Here is an 18,573-nt window from a genome sequence, read left to right as displayed (position 1 = left end):
AAATGATTCACGTCCATCTTTGCTCTTCATTCGTCTTCCTGTCCACGCGAATGGCAATCAGAGGCCAGCGGGAGGTGATCGATATTCCGGAAAGGTTGCAAGCCAGGCTAGTCGCTCTGAGCGAATGCGTTTGTGTTCACTCGCTGCCAGATGGAGAAAATCTCATCTGCTTTTTAGCATTTGACCCCAGCGTTTTGTCCTCTGTCCGGCAACCGGTTGTGGCAGCTCGGAATAAATCAGCGGGCTTGTTTAGTGAGGTGGTGTAGCTCGCTCATGAAACATTTTATTTTTTTTAATCCGTTTTGTACAGCATTGTGCAAATCGTTTATTTCTTTCTTTTCTGTTTATATCCCTTCTTAAGCAAGGATTTTTTTTTTTTTTTGCTGTATTATTCCTCAGTCATTGCCTCCTATTGCTCTTTCAGTCACTCCAGCAGCCAGCCTAAGGGAGCAGAACCTCACTCAAATTTATTGGATTTTTTTTCCCTAAAAATATCACTCAAAAGAGCTCCTTTAAAAGAGCTGTGAAGAGAATGACTAGTAGGTTTTCCCAGCAATTGCAGTCAGTCTAATGAGAGGGCAGAAATGTTGGGAGAAAGCATAGAAAAGCATCAGGAGACTTTCCATAGGCATTCCTTTTTACTTATTCATGCAGCAGCGAAGAATATGGGACTGTCCCAACCTCATTATGCATATTTCTTTTCCCATAAGCTCGTGCAGCTTCGTCTAACACTTGAAAGCTTCTCCTCTTTTTTTTAAACCACGTTCCTCCAGGGAAGAAATGCCATGGTTCATTCATCGAGAAGACAGGAAGATCTTCTTGCTCTCATCATCACCTTCCTAATTGTAATTGTTCCGATTTTTTTTTTTTTCGACTCACCTTCTAAGTGATGGCTTGTCATCAAAAGGCGTACTTGCATAAATAAGTGGCGGCTAATAATCCTGTCATGGCTTCATTGTGCCGTGTTGTTCTTGATTGCTGGAAGGCTTTAATTAAAGATAATAATTGTGTTTTAAATGTCACTTTCCTCAAGGAAAGCCTATTTTAGCATCTTGAGAGAACAAGGTACCGTTTTTTTCCGTGTATAGTGCGCAATATTTTACTAATTTATTGTCCTAAAATCTGGGGTGCGTATTATACATGGGTACAAAGAAAAAAAAAAAAAAAATTTTTTTTTTTTTAATTTTTTTTTTTTTTTTTTTAAATAAAGTCATGGTACAACAAAACCAACAACAGGACTGACCGACAAAGTCGTGGAACAAAAAGACAGGGTGACATTACCAAAGACAGGAACAGAATGACAGTAACACATGCAATGATCCAACGGTGAGCGAGGGGCAGACAGGACTTAAATACAAAACACGTTACATCGATTGAGGTGACACAGGAAGAGCGGGGTGACACGAACAGAAACTATGGCAACCTAGACACATAGCAAAACTGGGGACGAGACATGACAAATCTCCCCCGAAATAAAACTCACCTTTCTTCTTGTTTGTTGTCAATCGCGCATCGCATTCAGCCATCCTGCCCAACACACTTAGTAGAATTCATAATTGACGACACATCGTTTGATGCGATGGTGCAATCCTCGATGGTGTGTTATTGTCAAATATTGTTTGTTTTTTAATCTCCATCGCGGACCGGACGTCATACGGAGGCCGCCATTACAGATGCGCAGAACGGTTGCGCAAGACACGTCAGCTATATAAAGAGCGAGAGTTCAGTTCTCCACCTATTAGTTTCAATTCACAGTTTAATTAGCAGTTTCAATCAGCAAATAACAAAATGCGTATTACAGGTAATATTTTATTTCACAACACTTTGCCTTGTTCCTTTCGTCTCTGCTGTTCACTTCAAACACGCTCCATGCGACCGCAATGCTCTCGTATCAGACAAGGCTTGCTCGATCACCTGCTCGTTTGCTGTCTCACAATGTACCCTACACAAATCCGAAACATTTGTTGCGGCTCCGAGTCACGACGAGGGGCAAGTTTTGGTTTCCAAGGTTGTTTTTATTCCTCTTCAACGTCTCTCCCATACAGAGCCGCCTTTTTCACGTCCGCAGCCCATGCGCGCACGGAGCGCGGTGGTGCGTTTAGGGGCAGTCGGAGAAATCAACGCCAACAAAAAAAATGACATCCAGCCTAGTTAAGACCATACCAAAGACTTTAAAAATGGGACCCATTGCCTCCCTGCGTGTGTGACGATCTTTGGGACTTAAAAAAAAAAAAAAAAAAAATTAAAAAAAAATTAAAAAAAATTCATAAAAATTGGGTGCGTATTATACATGGGTACAAGCTTTTTTCCAGCATCAGCATGCCATTGTTAGGGGTGCGTACTATACATGGGGGCGCACTATACATGGAAAAAAACGGTATGCCTCCCTGTGCAGCCCCTTATATTGCACGTAAAAAAAAAAAAACCACAACTGGACCCGAGGCAGGAAATTAAGGAACTGCGAGTCATCAAACGGTCCTGCCGAAAGATGCCGATGATAATAAATCCACCGGGAAGCGGAAAGGTGTTTAAGAAGGAGGGGAGCAGTCAACGTGGTAGGCCATGGAGCCCCGGGGGCCACTCTGGTCACTCTTCATGATGTTGCTTTGTTTCTCTTACGTCTTTACAATTCCTTCTCTTTCAATGAAAGGAAAATCCATCTCAAGGGAATGTTGTTACCGATTTCCAATGGGTCAAACGTTCCAAATCTGTAATGCTAAGTTTGATTGACACTTCCATAGAGGTGCTGCATTAATAGTTGATGGTGTTTGTCAGTTTATGCATTTCCAGCGCTCCGCCACTTACCATTGTGTTCTCGTATTGGTTAGCATTGATTATTCATCGACTGCATGGTTAGTTGCGTTCACTTTGAATACTGAAACGCGCTCGAAAGTCAAAGCTGACCTACAACTGCTATTTAGTATTTACGATTCAATTATTTAATGTATAGCTCATGGGCTTCACAAAATCCTTACATATAAAATAAAATGTAACCCCACGACTGATTGTTGAGCAATATGTCAATATCATATCTTATGTTGCAATAAAATTGTTTTTCTGTAGGATTTTGAGGACCCAGTCCCTGGAGTGGTATTACAGCAATGTGAAGAGACGCTTCAAGAGGTTCGGCAGCGCCAAGGTTTTGAAGACTTTATATAGGAAGCACATTATCGAGAGAGGAGCACTATCTGATCTCCCAGGTAAGGTCATCGTTTCCTGTCAGCGTGAACCTTCACTTGTATGTGTGTGTACCGATGGCTTCCCCGCCCACAAACCCTGCCGGAAAAGGCTGCATCCTTCTTTGTGGTTTGCTCTGTAGCGGTCAGCTTTTATCCATTTTGAGCCCCTCCCGATAGCATTGTTTTGACCCGGCTGCAGCATGATCAGTCTGTCTCCACAGGGCATTATTTCTACCCTCAGTAGGCTGGATTAAATGGATGAAGGGAGCACGGAGGGGATAAATCAGGTCAGACGTTGGGCTAAACTGGAAGAAGGGCATGGTTGAATTTCAAAATCCAAATGTTTATCGATTCGAAATGTCATACGCATCCAGGAATGATTGTGTTTGATTTTGCTTTTACGCAATTGACACACACATGCACTGTTTGTTTGCAAGTCACACACACACACACACACCTTTTATCGCCTTCCTCTGAAGATGACGTACGTGAAAAGGGCCGAATGTCTGGCTGGCCTTTTTCTCTCGCTGTCTGTTTGAAGGTCACGCATTCACCACGGGCGCGGAATTGATGTAAAACACCCGCCGCGCACTTGACGACCGCCATTACACACCTCCCGACAAGTGATTTTGTTTTATCAGGGGATTGATTTTAAGATCAGTCCCTTGATGACTAAAGAAATAAAAAAAAACAGCGTTACTGCAGCGCATATTAAATCGGCCCAAGCGTCAACTAGGGATAAAAAAGTGTTTATGAAAATGTTTTACATTCCTGCGGTGTTACCTCTATTTGCATGAGAGTCCATTACTTGGAGTTTCTGGGCCACATCATAAAATCCCATTTTGGAAGTAGAGCAACAAAGATGATGTAACAACATTGTTATTGAATTCATTTTTCTTCTCAATGCAGCACGCAATGGAATTAAATACAAACACAACCCGAGAATTGATGTAGTGTATTGGAAAAAAAAGAATCGTATTACTTTATAATATAATAAGAAAGACATTTTTCTTCGCCGACTGCCTGGAAGATGCCGATAAAGGATTCAAGTTTAAAGGCATCTGTGATGTGAAAAGCACACCAAGCGTTTGAGGTAGTGAGATGGATTTTATGCGAAGCTAGCAAAACCAGTCATTGGATCTTGTTTCACATAAAAGTGGCAACATTGAGTTGACCTTCTTATCTTGCGTTTCACAGAATGTTAAACAACCCTTGAAAGAGTTCAAAACAAGTTTATTTGAGGACCTGTGGGAGTGAGGCAGAAAAAGCCAAGTTCATTTTCTGATACTTTCTTGGAACCTCTTGTATTATTTTACCACATCTACTTTTTTCCTGACATTTGCATTTGTCGTCCCATGTGGGAGGCTTCCCACATCCTCCACGTCACCTTTCAAATGTAATAACTGCTAAAGCCGCATGGAATTATTTATGTTTTAATAGACTATGAATTGCAAAACAGTATTAAAGAAAAACAAAATAAACATTACATAGGTAAATTTTATTTTAACGGAACCTACTAATTATGCATAAGCCAAACCAATCGCATATTGCCAGTGATCAGAGAATTTTTTTGTTTTTTTTAAATGTCCTCCCATGCCATGAAAATGCAAATGATTCCACTGTTTCATGCATAAATAACATAATATTACTTTCCCCTGTTCTGCAGTCACCACTTTGGCTGCAGCACTGCAGAACTTGTCTTGCCTGCAGTCTCCCCTTGAATCCGATCTTTACTCGGTCATTAGAAGAGGGGAAAAAGCTGACAGCCCCAAACTGAGCCAAGAAAACTTGAACTCTTAATAGGAAGTCAGTTGCAATGTCACTGAGCAGAAAGATCAAAACAGGAAGGCAACTAGCCAGTAAAGTCATGTTTCCATGCTCAATTATGTCAAGAGGTGGAAGTGAAAGGAGGAGCTTGATTGGTTTCCCTCGCTGGGTCGTATCATTAGAGAAGGTTTGAGATGCTCAGACACCCAGAAGGAAGTCATCATTTCTCTTGTCTCTGTTCTTTCATCTGAAAGCTTTGTTCCGCCGAGTATCGCTCATGATGGGCAGAATGTTAAATAGAAGTCCCTTGGCTGCCTGCAGTCAAAGTGACAGTTGGTGCGGTAATTGGACAAAAAAGTCTGCTTGCCCGCACACATGAACATGAGAGGGAGGCAAACTCCAAGTTTGACCTTTGTCAGCTGAAGCAGATTTTGCTCTCTTGACATTTACTGTCAGGTTGAATTATGCACATGTTGCTAGTTCCTCGACTCATCCGCACAGCCAGGAGGGAAGCAGGAAACTTTCCAAGAAGTTTTTTTTTTTCCCCCTGCATGAATAAATGTCTCACATTTAGTTCAAATAGTTTCAGAATACTTAAATTTTGAACAGATTGCAATTAAACATGCATCACTTTTTTTTTTCCTCTAGTAGATCTGCTTTCCATCTTGTTTTTTTCCCTCATCTGTTGTGATGTTTGAAGATATTCTGTCCTGATTGTGGCAGTATTGTTAATAAGGCAGCCGCTGCCAAATGCTCCGTCGTAATTGAAAGGAAAGCATCGGGACTTTAGCGTGAAGCTATATTGTCTCATTTTCGATTTGTTTTCTGTCTGGATCTAATAGTCAGTATCCAAAGTGTTTGGAATCACCTTTGGGCCATAATAGCACAGAGCAGATGTCTTTTGTAATACAGTAGTGTCATTAAGCCATATTGACAAACACTGTGCACAGCACTCTCAGCATTAATAACACAACCCAATAAAATGGAGTCATGTCAAATGTAAATAACGAGAATTCAATGATTTAATATTCCTTTTGACAAAAACGTCCATTTTTTTTCCATCTGTATTTTGCATAGCAAATATATAGTATCCACGCTATTTAACTCCATATTTACAATGTGTGGCTCCAAATCCTATATGGACCTTGGATTAAAACTAATTCCAATTAATTTCCTCCTAATTAAATGTGTCTGCTGCTTTATAGGCGCTGTTCATACTTGTAAAGTTGCACTGTGGAGCTGGAACAACGATGCTTTCATGTTCCTTAAGGCAAATGATCACTTTTACAGTAATGGAAACGGAGGCTGTGCAAAGAGCGCACAGCTACTAAATGCTTATGTCAGCACGCTCGCTCACACGCCCCCACAGAGACCAATGTGGGCTTATTAAACAAATTTGCATGCCTCCACTTGCTGGTCAAAGCCCGGTGACAGCTGGTCACCGACGTAAAAGGCACTTTAGCAAAGTACTGTTTGTTTATTAAAAGATCAAATGCACTGAGTTAGTTTTGACTTGTGGTAAAGCTCAGAAGACCGGAACATCGCATTAATTATTGCTCCTTGCGGGGTTTTTTTTCCCCCCTTACCCGAGTCAGAAATAGAGCACATAATCTGCCTTTGTTTTTGTCTCCCACTTCTTATTGCGTCATAGCTGGCTTGTTATGGAGAGGAATGCAAAGCAGGGAAATGATGCGCCAAAGTCTAACTACTTGGCAGCCTCGTGACAAATATCTTGAAGCTATGCTCAAATAAGAATTTTCTATGCGGTATCCCATCTGGTTGGTTACTTTAATCATCTGACATATAATACTAAAATCACTCATGGTGAATTATTTATAAAGCTTTGTCTAAGTGTGTATTGTTGAATCAACTGGTCTTTTTTTTTTTTTGCTGCGCTTTGGTAAATATAAGATTCATCTTGCAGTGTAGTTGCATATTTTCCGAAAAGGAAAACTTAGGAGCGGGACTGAGCTGTCATCCAATGGCAACACGGTGTTGCTGCGGAGCGGCGGTCGTCGAAGCTCGGCTCATCTTCTAAGCCGGGTGAGAGTTTGTTATGGCAGAGGCAAAAGCTGAATCACACTTCAACCACACGGTAGAATTTGACTCCGCTACAGACGATCCAGCTGGAAGACCGGTCAAGACCGAAGACTCTTACGTGGCTTTTTGGTTTGGAAAGTTGACGTTGAATTATGGCTGCTGTGTTTTCTCTGGAATTGTTATTCAGGCTTCAAGTGTGAAATGAAATAGTCAACACATAATTCATCATGGCAGATTTAGATTGTTTGCTTCTCAGACTGTGTGCCCATTTATCCTAGTTATTTACCTGGATTGATGAAAAGAACTGGAGAGAATAAAAGTAAGCCGGAGGTAATGATCCCCGGAGGGAATATGTGTTTTTAAAGGCTCAAGACGTACTTTAACATGATTCACATTATTTTTTTTCGATAAATTCTAACATTTGCATTTAGGTTATCTTTTTATACATAGCTGCTGTGTTCCTTAAGAGACTTGCCCTGAATTGTATGAGTGACTATTTGTTTTGAAGGCAAAATGTATTATCAGATGAATTGTGGTTGGGATTTTGTGAAGGGGGGGGGGGGGGGGGGGGAAAGTGACATTAGGAATTTATCTGACAAGAGCACAAGGGGATTAGTTGCTCTGCGTGCAGCAGCGCAGCAGGCTGTATTATTCTCCGACTTCAATATGAACACAGCACACTTTGCTTTCATGTGACAGACAGAGTGTCAGAATGGAGGTTTGACTCACAGTCTCTCCGTCTTTTTTTCCCCCTCAGAGAGCAGCGTCCACGACGGCAGCAATGACAACGATGGCAGCGTTTGCGGCAGTGACTCCGTCTTTTACAAACAGAGTGAAGGTGAGAAGACTGCTGTCTTATTGATGGGCCCCCCCACGGCTTTTTTTCCCTCCTCTTTGGTTTTCCCGGTTGACTTTTCTGCTTCGTGTCTGACTCGGCAGAAATTGTTGAGGATAACTAAAACCATTGCTGGGACCAAAACTCGTTTCTTTGGAACGTTCTTCTCATTTGTTTCATTAGGACACAGTATGGCTGAGACGCTCACGGTCGCCTTGCGTGTCGCTGAAGAAGCCATAGAGGAAGCCATCGCCAAGGCGGAGGAGTTCAGTGACAGTTTGGTGAGATGTTTGGCCTTGACTCCTTTCTCACTTTTCTCTCTCTGAGCTGTGATCAGTAGAAAGTCGGTTTTTTTTCCAGTATGAAAATAACTGAAAGAAAAAAAACGGTCATAGCTGAGCATCTTTGGATTGTCCCTTAAAAAAAATATATAATCAATAAATCTTAACGAGTTGTATGTGTGTATAGGAGAAGCAGAATGAGGCTCGGTATCTGCGGGACCACAAAGAAGAGCTCATAGAGGAACTTGCTACAACCATTGTGCAAAAGGTAGTTTGACTTCTTGTTTAAATGGACAATCGTTTAAAATGTTTTTTTTTTTTCTTTTACTAGATCATCCAAAGGAGGAAGCGCTCGGAGATGCAAACAGAGTACGACTTTGTCTGGCCTCCGCCTCAGTCCTTGACTCAGACCAGTGATCAAGTCTCACCCTCACGAGCTCAAACGTCTTCACAAGGATCTTCGGAACGCCTCAAAACATCCTTCACCCTCTCGGTTAGTCAGCGCCTCCGCAAATCATGCAGCCGACACCCCGAACAAAAACGCTCACTGCAAAGACATCACCGCATTTTAGAATTATTTCAAATAAAGGTAATATTCAGAAATGTATCAAATCTACAGGTGTCTCATTTGAAATCACCACCACACAGAAAAATAAAAATGCAACAATGTAACAGATGAATAAAAATATGCTGCACACACTGCATGACTTGTTTATTCGATTCACACAACTTTGCCAGCGGGGACTTTTTGTCATCAGTGACATTTGTCATTATTCCGTGTTCAAAGCAGCACTCCATTTCCCTCTGTTTAACTGATCAAAGTCCCGTCGAATTCACTTGGATCCTTTCTCGACAAGTCGGCCCCGCCACGAGACGTCGTCTGTTTATCCGCTTCCCTTCAAACACGCTCAATTAGACACACTTGTATGCAAATCATATTGTTGTTATCTCAGCCTTCAATTATCAAGCCCCTCTCATCAATATTAGACTTCCATTGGCTTGCTTTTAGCGCCACCTACTGATGAGAATTTTCAGGCTCAACTTTTTAGTGGATGTTTTGAGATATTTTAATTCAAATGGGTATTGTTCTTTTTTTTTATACATCTTCCCATTTGAGTCCACTATGCGGTCCTTCATTTGCATTTCTACCTGCGTGTGTATATGTGTGTGTGTATTTTCAGCGCTCACGCTCAGCCTTCTCCCTCACCAGTGACGACTCTCCCGAAAAAGTTCCTCAGGACGAAACTGAGTATTCTTCTCTGAAGAGAGACGCCAAAGCCGCACCGCTGCCCACCTGGAAGAGTGTCGACCGACTAGACAATTCAAGTAATGACGCTTATTTATTCTTTGTAAAATCCAGGTGATGGTGTTATGTGGGCCTTTCTTTTTTTTTTTGTAAAGGTGCATCATCAGTCCTCCAAAGTCCAGACGGCAACTGGCTAGCTCTCCACAGCTCTCAACTCTCTCGTCCCAGCCTTCTCACCAAGAGGAAAAGCCTGGTGTTCAGCGTCTTGGAAAAGGAGTCCGGGGTTGTCTCGGCCTACGACGAGATGGGTTCCGACTCCGAGGAGGACGACCAAGGCAGCTGGGGCGCGGCGTTGCAACAGTTCCACCGCAAGTTATCCGACGAGACTTACTACACGGACTCGCAGCACGACCCCGAGTGGACGTATGCGCAGCACCTCCCCGTGACCTCACCTTCCTCTGGCCAGTATACCAACACGGAGACTCTCAATTCCGACTCGGAGGCTTCATCGGCGCGCTCGTCTTGTCCTTGGAAACCACCTCAAAACCTGCATAGGAAAAAAGGACCTTCAGACACCCACCTTCACCCTTACCACCAACCGATGTACCACCCGCACCTTCACCAAAACCTCTCTCCATACCCGCTTCTCTCAGGGGCTCTGGATGTGAACTTTAACCCCAAGGTGTGTGCAATTGCACACATTCTGTATTGGAGAAGGAGTTCTGCTGCCTCTTCATTGCAAGCTCACAATCCATATTTGCAGGTGATGGGGGACAGCAGCGAGGCAGAAGAAAGGCAAAACGACCAAGTGAAAAGGTCACGGCGGCGGCGCAAAAGCAAGAGAGATTCGTTAAACGAGAGCAGGGCCGAGAGCCGGAATAACTCGCAGTCCATTCAGGTACCAAATTCTGCCTTTCCTCAGAGATGTTGAACAATGTTCTTTTCATGTTCTGCTTTTCTCTTCTCCCGAAGGAGAGCAGTGGTTTTCTTCTCCATGATATACTGAAGAGAAGCTTAAGCGAGGATAAGACTGTGACTGACACGGTGCCAATGAGCACAGCAGCACCAGATGCCTTCACATTAGATGCCATCATACCCGATTCCCAAGACTTTGACAAAGCTGCTTCAAATTCTGGAGGCCCGAGCAGCCCTGTTTCGCCCCACTCTCTGGTCCCTGGAGCCCACCACGTCGCTGCCGGACCTGTATCTGGCCCTGCCGACCCGCTGGAGGAAGAAATACGGTCCAGGATCAGTCAGCTGGTCAGGAGCCGCACTACCAGCAGAGAGAGCAGCTCGTCAGAGGAGGAGTGGCCCGCGCTCAAACAGATGGAAAATGAAAGTGGCAGAGCCAAGCCAAAAGACACGGAAATGGAGAAGCAAAGGTCAAGTGTCAGACTAAGAGAAAAAGCAAGTGGACAAAGCAGTCAAGTGAACGGTGAAGCGATGACAGGAAGTGAGAGGTTGATAAAAAGTCCGCCGCTGAGCGCGGAAGGACGAGTGAAGGAGACGAGGATAGAGAAGCGAGCGGGGAGTTCGGAGGAGGCCGGAGATGACAAGGAGCAGAAGCGAGGAGAGAGAAGAAAAAACAAAAGACAGCATCGGCGAGATTTGGAGAAGGAGATGACGGAATGGAAGAATGCCTGCAGTGCTGCCAGCAGCCCTGCTGTTACGCCATCTTACCAGGAGGCGGCGCTGTCTGACAACCAGGTAAGGATTTGCAGTTGTTCTTCTGATCCAAATCCTTATTTACATTTTCGTACATGCATCTGTTATGTTCGTCTTTTTAGCCTGCCTGACAATCCTGAACTTTTTTTTAAAAGAAGAAAGACAGTCGGACGATAATGTGATATGAATCATCATATTATCAATGTGGTCATTTCATTTGATAGCCTCAGGGGTACAGCAGTGAGTCGCATTTGATCCAATTTTAAAGAGTACTTTGCAGCCAGTGATCATTCACGCACGTATTGTGCATGCAACCAATGTAATAATTAAGAAATAATAAAAACAAAATTAGTTATTGTAAAGGACATGTTTGACCGTACTTGCGCTTTCCAGAAAACGTTCAACCTGATTGTTTGACTGTAAATTGTAATGTGATTACTTTTTAAAGTAACTGTCAACGCTGCCTGTTTTTACCAAGCTAATGAATATTGGAAGATGTTGACTCACGTTTTACAAATACCACAAAGACCCGCGTTGGTGTTGCGTGAGCAGTGTCAGACTCGTGACAAAGATGAGACCATTCTGCCACAATATGTGAAAAATAGGATTCTCTCGTTAGCGGGTACAACCTGTCATGACTTTAATAGGGTTAGACGACAGAGATGGAAAAATACTATAACTCGTTAACAATAAATAATCATCCTATTCCTTGAGAAATAGGTACAGATGAATTTTAAAATATTTGTATTTCTTTATTGCATTTTTTTTTTTTTTTGACAAGGAGTAACACAAAAATTCATGACCATCTAGTAGCTAGTCCTGTATGAATTCAGAAATGATGGGATGTTTAATAGAAAAAAAATATGCCTTTTCCGAGAGCCGGTCATACTTTACGAATGGAGCAAGTCTGCTTCCGCAAGCTCAACCTCTGCCTTTTGTCACATTATCAGTGTGCGCTGAGAGCGATCAATACATCCACTGATTAAAGCTTCAGCCAGTGATTCATTTCATATTGAGAAAAGATCTGTCTCTCTTTTCCCCTTTCATGGTCAGTGTTAGTCTATGGATTTCGGACCGTATTTAGCACTCAGACAGATAAGCCGTTCGGTACATTTTCTGAAATATAATATGGTGTATATTGAAACCTTATTCTGTAAAGGAAGATCCGTTAAGTTAGTTGGTATTACAGACATTGGGGTAGCTAGGGGGGGCCTAGTGGCACTGCCCACCTCCCAAAAAAAAAACCAGGTGGTTCCGATAGCATGAAATCAGGTCATATTTTTGATAATAAAATGATAATTCTGCGTGTGTTTCTCAAATGAAGCAGAAGTATTCAGCGGCATCCCTCTGCAGCATCACCACAGAGGTGTTGAAGGTTTTGAACGCCACCGAGGAACTGATCAGCGAGGCGGGAAGGGACGGCTGCTCGCCCTCGGAACCTCAGAGCGCGACCGCCATCTCCAGCAGCTCTGAGACCCGCAAACTGGACCAGAGGCTTACCAAGATGGAGGAGAATGTAACTCTTAATGCATTGTCCTACTTCAACAGCTAAGTTATTTCTCCAGTTCTAACAGGTTCTCACTTTGAAGGTTTACCTGGCTGCTGGTGCTGTTTATGGCCTAGAGGGGGCGCTGGGTGACTTGGAGCAGTGTGCCCGCAATATTAGTAGTGGGACCACAGATACAGAACTGGCTTTCCTGGAAGACCAAGTAGCTACTGCTGCTGCTCAAGTCCAACAATCTGAAATGCAGGTACTGGAAGAGATTGGAATTGCATAATAATGCAATTGTAGAATTACGACTTGAACTATTTGTTTCTACTTTTAGATATCCAACATTGAGGCCAGGATATCGGCGCTTAAAACTGCAGGGTTAAATGTTACCGTGTGCAATCATTTCTCCAAGTTCAAGCCAACAACAAAGGTATTGAACTTTTCGAGCCATCGTTGATTAAGTTACGATATACGTCAAGTGTGGTCATGATAAGGTTTATTGTTTTACTGACAATGCAGCCACAAACCTTGGACTCATCACGCCATCAGAGGAGAAAGCTGCCAGCCCCTCCACTAAAAGGTACAGAATAAAGGTTTGCGCTTAATATAAATAATTTAAAATGCTCCTGCAGGTTTTATTCAACCATTTTTGTAAGCTCCATGCACCTGAGAAAAAAAAAAAAAAAGGAACCAATAATTATTTTCAGGATGCAGTATTGGGAAAAATATTTTAATAACTAACAATCATCACTGAAGTTTTTCTTGATCCTTTTTTCTTTTCCTTTATCTTAGAAATTTTTTTTTGCGTTTGTGTGTAACTTGGGTCAGCGAGAGAGGGACTTTATTCCCTTTTTCTTAATGTCACACATTTCCCTTATTGTGCAAAGACAAAAGCTTGCTTGCTGAATGGAAGTAAAAATGAATACATCTGCTGGCCAGCGGACTCATTAGCTGAAAAGCTCCATTAGATGTAAAACATCCAAATGGAAACTTGCGCAACAAGAGGCCAAGGCTGTTTTAGCAACCAACAAGTTGTCTCCTTTTAACACCAGTGAATGGCTTTTTTTTTCCCCCAGCCAGTTTTTTTTCCCTCCATAACCTGCATTGAACCATATGCAGCTCCGATACAGATTTGTTTTTTTAGTTAATTGCATGAAACGAGCAACTTCGTCACACTGATTTTAGTTTATTAGAGTCTCTTTTTATTCTTTGGGAAATAATTGAACCCTTCCATGTACCGCTGAATTAAAAATGGAACAGTCCTATCATCTTGCCAGAAGCTCTCCGCAAAAAAAAAAAAAAATTCTCAAAGCATTTTAATATTTATGTGCACCTTAATATTTATGTGTACGTATGTTTTCAGATAGAGCAGAGCCAGAGGAGTCGATGGAAGTCTTTCAGCCATAGTGTTGATGAGGAGCAGCAGCACAAGTCCCCTCAGGGCCAGACACCAAAGTCCTGTGGACGAGAGCCCCCCTCCTCCTTCCCCACTCATGCAGTGCCTTGACCCAGAGTCCAGCTCCACACCAAACCTCCACCTGCCCTGTCGGGGCCCACAAAACACTCGACCCTTATCACGCCATGCATACAGCAAAGATGACTGGAGAGTCTCTGCCTTAAAACATCTCAAAAACAATATCCAACTTTAATTTCCACCGTGGTTAGGATGTACAGTGCAGTCATGGACTCGTAATTATGAGATGTTTCGCCACAGCTTGGACTCCAATGTCACGAGGGTTCCGACCTTCCAGATTTCATGAATGATTGTCCATTTGCACATTAAGAGGGGATTATTGTCATTTCAAGATCAGTCTGGACTGCTGGGTAGTAAAAAAATATCCAAAACATTTTTACAGTGTTCCATCACTATTCTTAGGCAATGAAGACTGAGCCCCGCCATGGAAAAATATTTATTTAAAGTGAAGCCTGACCGAAGCTCCTCCCCTCACTTCAACACTGTTCAGATGCACCAAAAAAATACTTTCAACTTAAGCTGGGCATTGGCCTGGGCGCAAAACGGCGAATAGGTGAATTTTTAAGGACTAAAAAAAAAAAAAATTATTATTATTGGTAATTCATAAATATGAGGGTGATATTGTAGTTTGCGTTCATGAAGGGCAGCATAATTGTGTGCACATTTCAGTTTGAAACTAATTTACTCTTACCTTGCTTCAGATGTTGGAAATTTTGGACTTTTCAGTGTTAACGGGGTGAGCGTTCTTTTTCTGCCATCAAAAAAAACCCAAAAAAACAACAGGTTAGTGTATGTCCATTTTTAAAATCATACAGCTAAGCATGAGGTCCAAGTCTATTAATGTCATATCTCTAACATCACATTTTCCTCATCGAACTTTCTACTAGAATGCAAATAAGCGGGAAAAAAAAGTTTTTACCAAAATGTTCAAAATGAATTCAACACTAGCCCTACTAGAGATGATTCAAATGACAATTGATTACGAAAGGCAAACTCTATCATGTGAATGAAAGCAAAATTAAACCAACCGTGTGCCATTGAGTTTTAAAGTGAAAATGAACGAGCCATTCATTTATTGCAGTATTCTCTTCTTCTGCTCTCATTTTCTCTCTTACTTTCTTTCCAACATAGCGGCCTTTTGTTTGAGCAACGGATCTTTCCCTGTCCAAACTTTTCTCTCACTCACATAGAAGATATTAAATAGCTGGTTTTGTCCGTGTCATGAAACCACACTTTTTTTGTTCAAAGCAATTTATTTTTGTACTAACGGAACATTTTTTAATGCACATTATCGCAAAGATAAGGCTATGATGATTCTTATTAAATGTGAGAATACTGCTTTATTTTTTCTAATTTCTCCTCTCATCCATTAGCAGTTCACGTGAGCTTGATTATCTGACTGGCTGGTGGAAACCCAGAAAAAAAAAAAAAGGTGCAATCTATCCGCCTCTGTGCACATGCTCCACCCCTTTTTATAAATAATACTTCCTTGCAACATTTGTTTTTGGGGCATGGGGGGGGTCTTGTTATCATGTGTTGATAACTTGATACAGTATATAAAAGCATGTTTGTGATGTACAAATGTCATGAGAAGCACAGCTACAAGGGTCCAAATGTCGGTGTCCTGTATTTTTGTAAAAATGTCATCTGAGAATGTGTTAATATACAATATGTATGGATATGATATCGAATATGTGTATATTGCCCAATCATAGTTGAACCACCATTCGATGTACTATGGCGCTCATGACTTCACACAGGAATTAATGAAAATGTGTCCCGTGTTAATAAGTTCAATTGGGAAAGCAGGTTCCTGTTGAAATGACGAGGTCAAAGTTTACCGTGCGCAGTGCCACATTCACTTTATCTGCTGTCGTTTGTTGCAGTCCATTTGACATGTTGGGAAAACTAGTACCATGCAAAAAAGAAAAAAAGTATAATAAATAATACACTAATGTGCCAAGGTGCACCTGGAGAAAAATGTATTATGAATGGAATAAAATTTGCAAGTTGAAACACTGCATGTGTGGTGTGTTGCATCCACAAGTCGAGCCTGAAGATTATTAAGTTCATATTTATTAATCAATATAAACTGCATTTCCATATATACACAACACATATTTGCAGGTTGGTTTTATTAACAATCACCAAAGAGGAACACAGAATGCACACGTTGTATTCAGAGTTTGTCGGGTGATGCAAGGGAGAGATGCGCGTCGTCATGGTAACCAGTCCCCATCCTCTCCATTCAGCACCTTGTCCAGGTTCTCCTTGTTCTGCAGACTGTTGAAAAGCAGCTCCAGCATTGTGACAACAGGCTGCATCCCCACATCACCCATTGCCTCAACCCGGCTATGTCGCTTCCCGAAGCGCCCGATGGGTCTCACGCCGCGGCCCACGTACCAAAAGGGGTCTATCTCTGGACCTGGACAACAAACACGTGCATCACTTCTTTCACTGAGATGATACATTTAAGGCAATTTGTCTCACGTAGTCATTTTTATAAACAGAGTATAATTCAAAAGCAATTAAAAGTTCATTTTGAATGAATTATTTATATTTAATAACAAATTATTTTAATACGCCACTAATTTATCCGAAACAAATACTGAAAATGTAACTTTGACTTACTTCTGTTGTCCATGTTGTGCACAATATGGAAGTCATGCTCCACTGTGGTGCTGTGTGCGCTGCTGAGGTTGCAGGAGGAGAACAGAAGCAGCAGGACGACGAGGAAAAGAGCCAAAGATCCAGGCAGCACGCTCCTGGCTTGGACATCCGTCACTCTCACGGGCATCATGCTGAGGAGTCAGTCGAAGGCACGGAAAGGGGGCTGGTCACACGCTCAAACAGGTGGAAAAAAGGTCTACTGAGTAAATCATGCACTTATGGCCGCTTGATAGCACACCATTTCTAATGTTTGATCAAACTTGATGGCAATTTATCTATTGAAACATTACATATGAGACAGTTTGAAGATATTATCTGAGATTTTCAGTTCTAAATCTGAATGAATACAGATTTGCCATCATGACAAATCTTGAACAGGTCCAGACTAAAATGATAATTCATTTGAAGTAAAATCGTTTTTTAAGTAATTACCTCACTATTGGATATTTTTTAATTTTGCATCCAGCATTTTTTTTTTTATGATTGAGATTTCCTAAAAACATCACAGGGGTGGTTGAAAATAATCGTGAGAATAAATAAAATTCAATCCGTTTTTTTTTTTTCACCCGTGCTCTGAAAATGATTTATAAAATTGAAAATAAATGAATATAAAATTTGATACAAATAAATAGCAATGAAGTGAAATTCTCTCGACTAATAGAAGTAACAGTGATAAATTATTTTAAATGTTTTCATTTAAAAGTGCAATGTAGATATAACTTACCCTGAACTTTGGTCGGGGGCTGAGGTCATCCGGCGAGGTCTGTCGTTGTCCGAGCCAAGCAGGTGTGCAGCATCTTATATATCTGTGCTTCTCATGTGCCTGTGGGGTGATGAATAAACACACACACGCACACACCACGCACACGCAGGACGCATCTCCCCCATCCCCCCCCCCCGATGCCCTTCTTTACCTTCCCACTCCTCAAAGCCCTTTTGCAAACGGACATGTCCTTTTCGAGTCGTTCTACCGTCTGTCACGCAGCAGAGACGTCCATCAGCAAGTTGATGACGTGAAGACAACTTTAAATTAGTCAACATGGGGGAAACCCAGCACTTGAAGTACATCTCTGTCAGACTGTGATCCACAACTGTCGTGGGCGTCTTTTTCATGGATCTTTCATCAATCTTTTTGATTGCCAGGGGCAAGGCGGGACACAATCATTGTGTTCTGATCGGAGTCTAATGAACAGAAAGAGCTCCGTTCAAAGTATATATAGACGTCACTACACGGTCAACATTAAAAACCTGTTTTTTGGACCGAACACCTTTCGTGTTATGTGAAGGCCTAAAATATCTGCACGTTGAAAATAATCAATATTGCTATCACACCAAAATTTTTGGGATTAATATTTATTTGCATTTCTTTTTAGCATAAGGAGAGAAAAACCTATTCTAGCTCAGTATCAAGAATCTCTTCCCTTGTGGCATCAAGCTTCAATTCTGGTGTACCTCTTGAAAAACAACAGTGTGATCAGCACTTGATTGGATGACTTCATCTCACCTCTATGGATGGAAACACAGATGAGACATGGGAAAATCACAGAATAAAGGACAGCTGCTTTCATGTGATATTTTTACATCATGTCCTGTTTCTTTTTTTCTTTTCTCCAATACAACACTCATACTTTCCGCATTTGTGAATTGGAAGGACGCAACTATCTTGGTACCCGAGCATCCACCATCCCTTGTGCTGCTTTGAGCCATTGAGAAATGTACTATTGATTGTGAAAGAGCAGTTTAGGCGAGTGATTCACAACTTGGCTGTGTTCTCTAACTCATTCCCTCTACCTGCTACAGTATATTTTGTTAATTGGCTCATAAATTGTAGTCGAAACATGCTGTGGGCTTGGGTTACCAAGTTTGGATCGCCCTCTTACCTGGGATGGAAATAAAAGCTTAAGTGGTCAATGAAGACTTTATC

The 18,573-nt window shown here is 41.8% G+C and overlaps 2 protein-coding genes across 4 annotated transcripts in view; one reads left to right on the top strand and one right to left on the bottom strand.

Annotated features, from left to right (window-relative positions):
* The window catches only part of myripb (myosin VIIA and Rab interacting protein b), a 39,295-nt gene extending 23,309 nt beyond the window's left edge, over positions 1 to 15,986 (top strand). For 2 of the 3 annotated variants that reach the window (XM_061266317.1, XM_061266318.1), the window contains exons 4-17: positions 3,064 to 3,200; positions 7,744 to 7,824; positions 8,005 to 8,102; positions 8,290 to 8,370; positions 8,434 to 8,595; positions 9,284 to 9,428; positions 9,504 to 10,030; positions 10,112 to 10,246; positions 10,321 to 11,055; positions 12,338 to 12,529; positions 12,603 to 12,764; positions 12,840 to 12,935; positions 13,025 to 13,085; positions 13,869 to 15,986. In XM_061266317.1, coding sequence (XP_061122301.1) covers positions 3,064 to 3,200; positions 7,744 to 7,824; positions 8,005 to 8,102; positions 8,290 to 8,370; positions 8,434 to 8,595; positions 9,284 to 9,428; positions 9,504 to 10,030; positions 10,112 to 10,246; positions 10,321 to 11,055; positions 12,338 to 12,529; positions 12,603 to 12,764; positions 12,840 to 12,935; positions 13,025 to 13,085; positions 13,869 to 13,912 — 2,656 coding nt within the window. In that variant the 3' untranslated portion in view covers positions 13,913 to 15,986. The remainder of the gene's footprint in view (positions 1 to 3,063; positions 3,201 to 7,743; positions 7,825 to 8,004; positions 8,103 to 8,289; positions 8,371 to 8,433; positions 8,596 to 9,283; positions 9,429 to 9,503; positions 10,031 to 10,111; positions 10,247 to 10,320; positions 11,056 to 12,337; positions 12,530 to 12,602; positions 12,765 to 12,839; positions 12,936 to 13,024; positions 13,086 to 13,868) is intronic. The other variant, XM_061266321.1, reaches the window with a different exon arrangement.
* Positions 15,987 to 16,198: 212 nt separating this feature from the next.
* prlh2 (prolactin releasing hormone 2) lies at positions 16,199 to 16,779 on the bottom strand. The gene is made up of 2 exons (XM_061266361.1): positions 16,611 to 16,779; positions 16,199 to 16,404 (listed from the first exon to the last, which is right to left on the bottom strand). The coding sequence occupies exons 1-2, from the start codon at positions 16,777 to 16,779 to the stop codon at positions 16,199 to 16,201; spliced, it is 375 nt and encodes a 124-aa protein (XP_061122345.1).
* Between the last annotated feature and the right edge of the window lie 1,794 nt (positions 16,780 to 18,573).

This window comes from Syngnathus typhle, linkage group LG19, assembly GCF_033458585.1.
Source record: "Syngnathus typhle isolate RoL2023-S1 ecotype Sweden linkage group LG19, RoL_Styp_1.0, whole genome shotgun sequence".
Taxonomy (NCBI): Eukaryota; Metazoa; Chordata; class Actinopteri; order Syngnathiformes; family Syngnathidae; genus Syngnathus; species Syngnathus typhle.
Note: the sequence above shows the minus strand (reverse complement) of the source record. Positions and strands in the feature narration are given on the sequence as shown.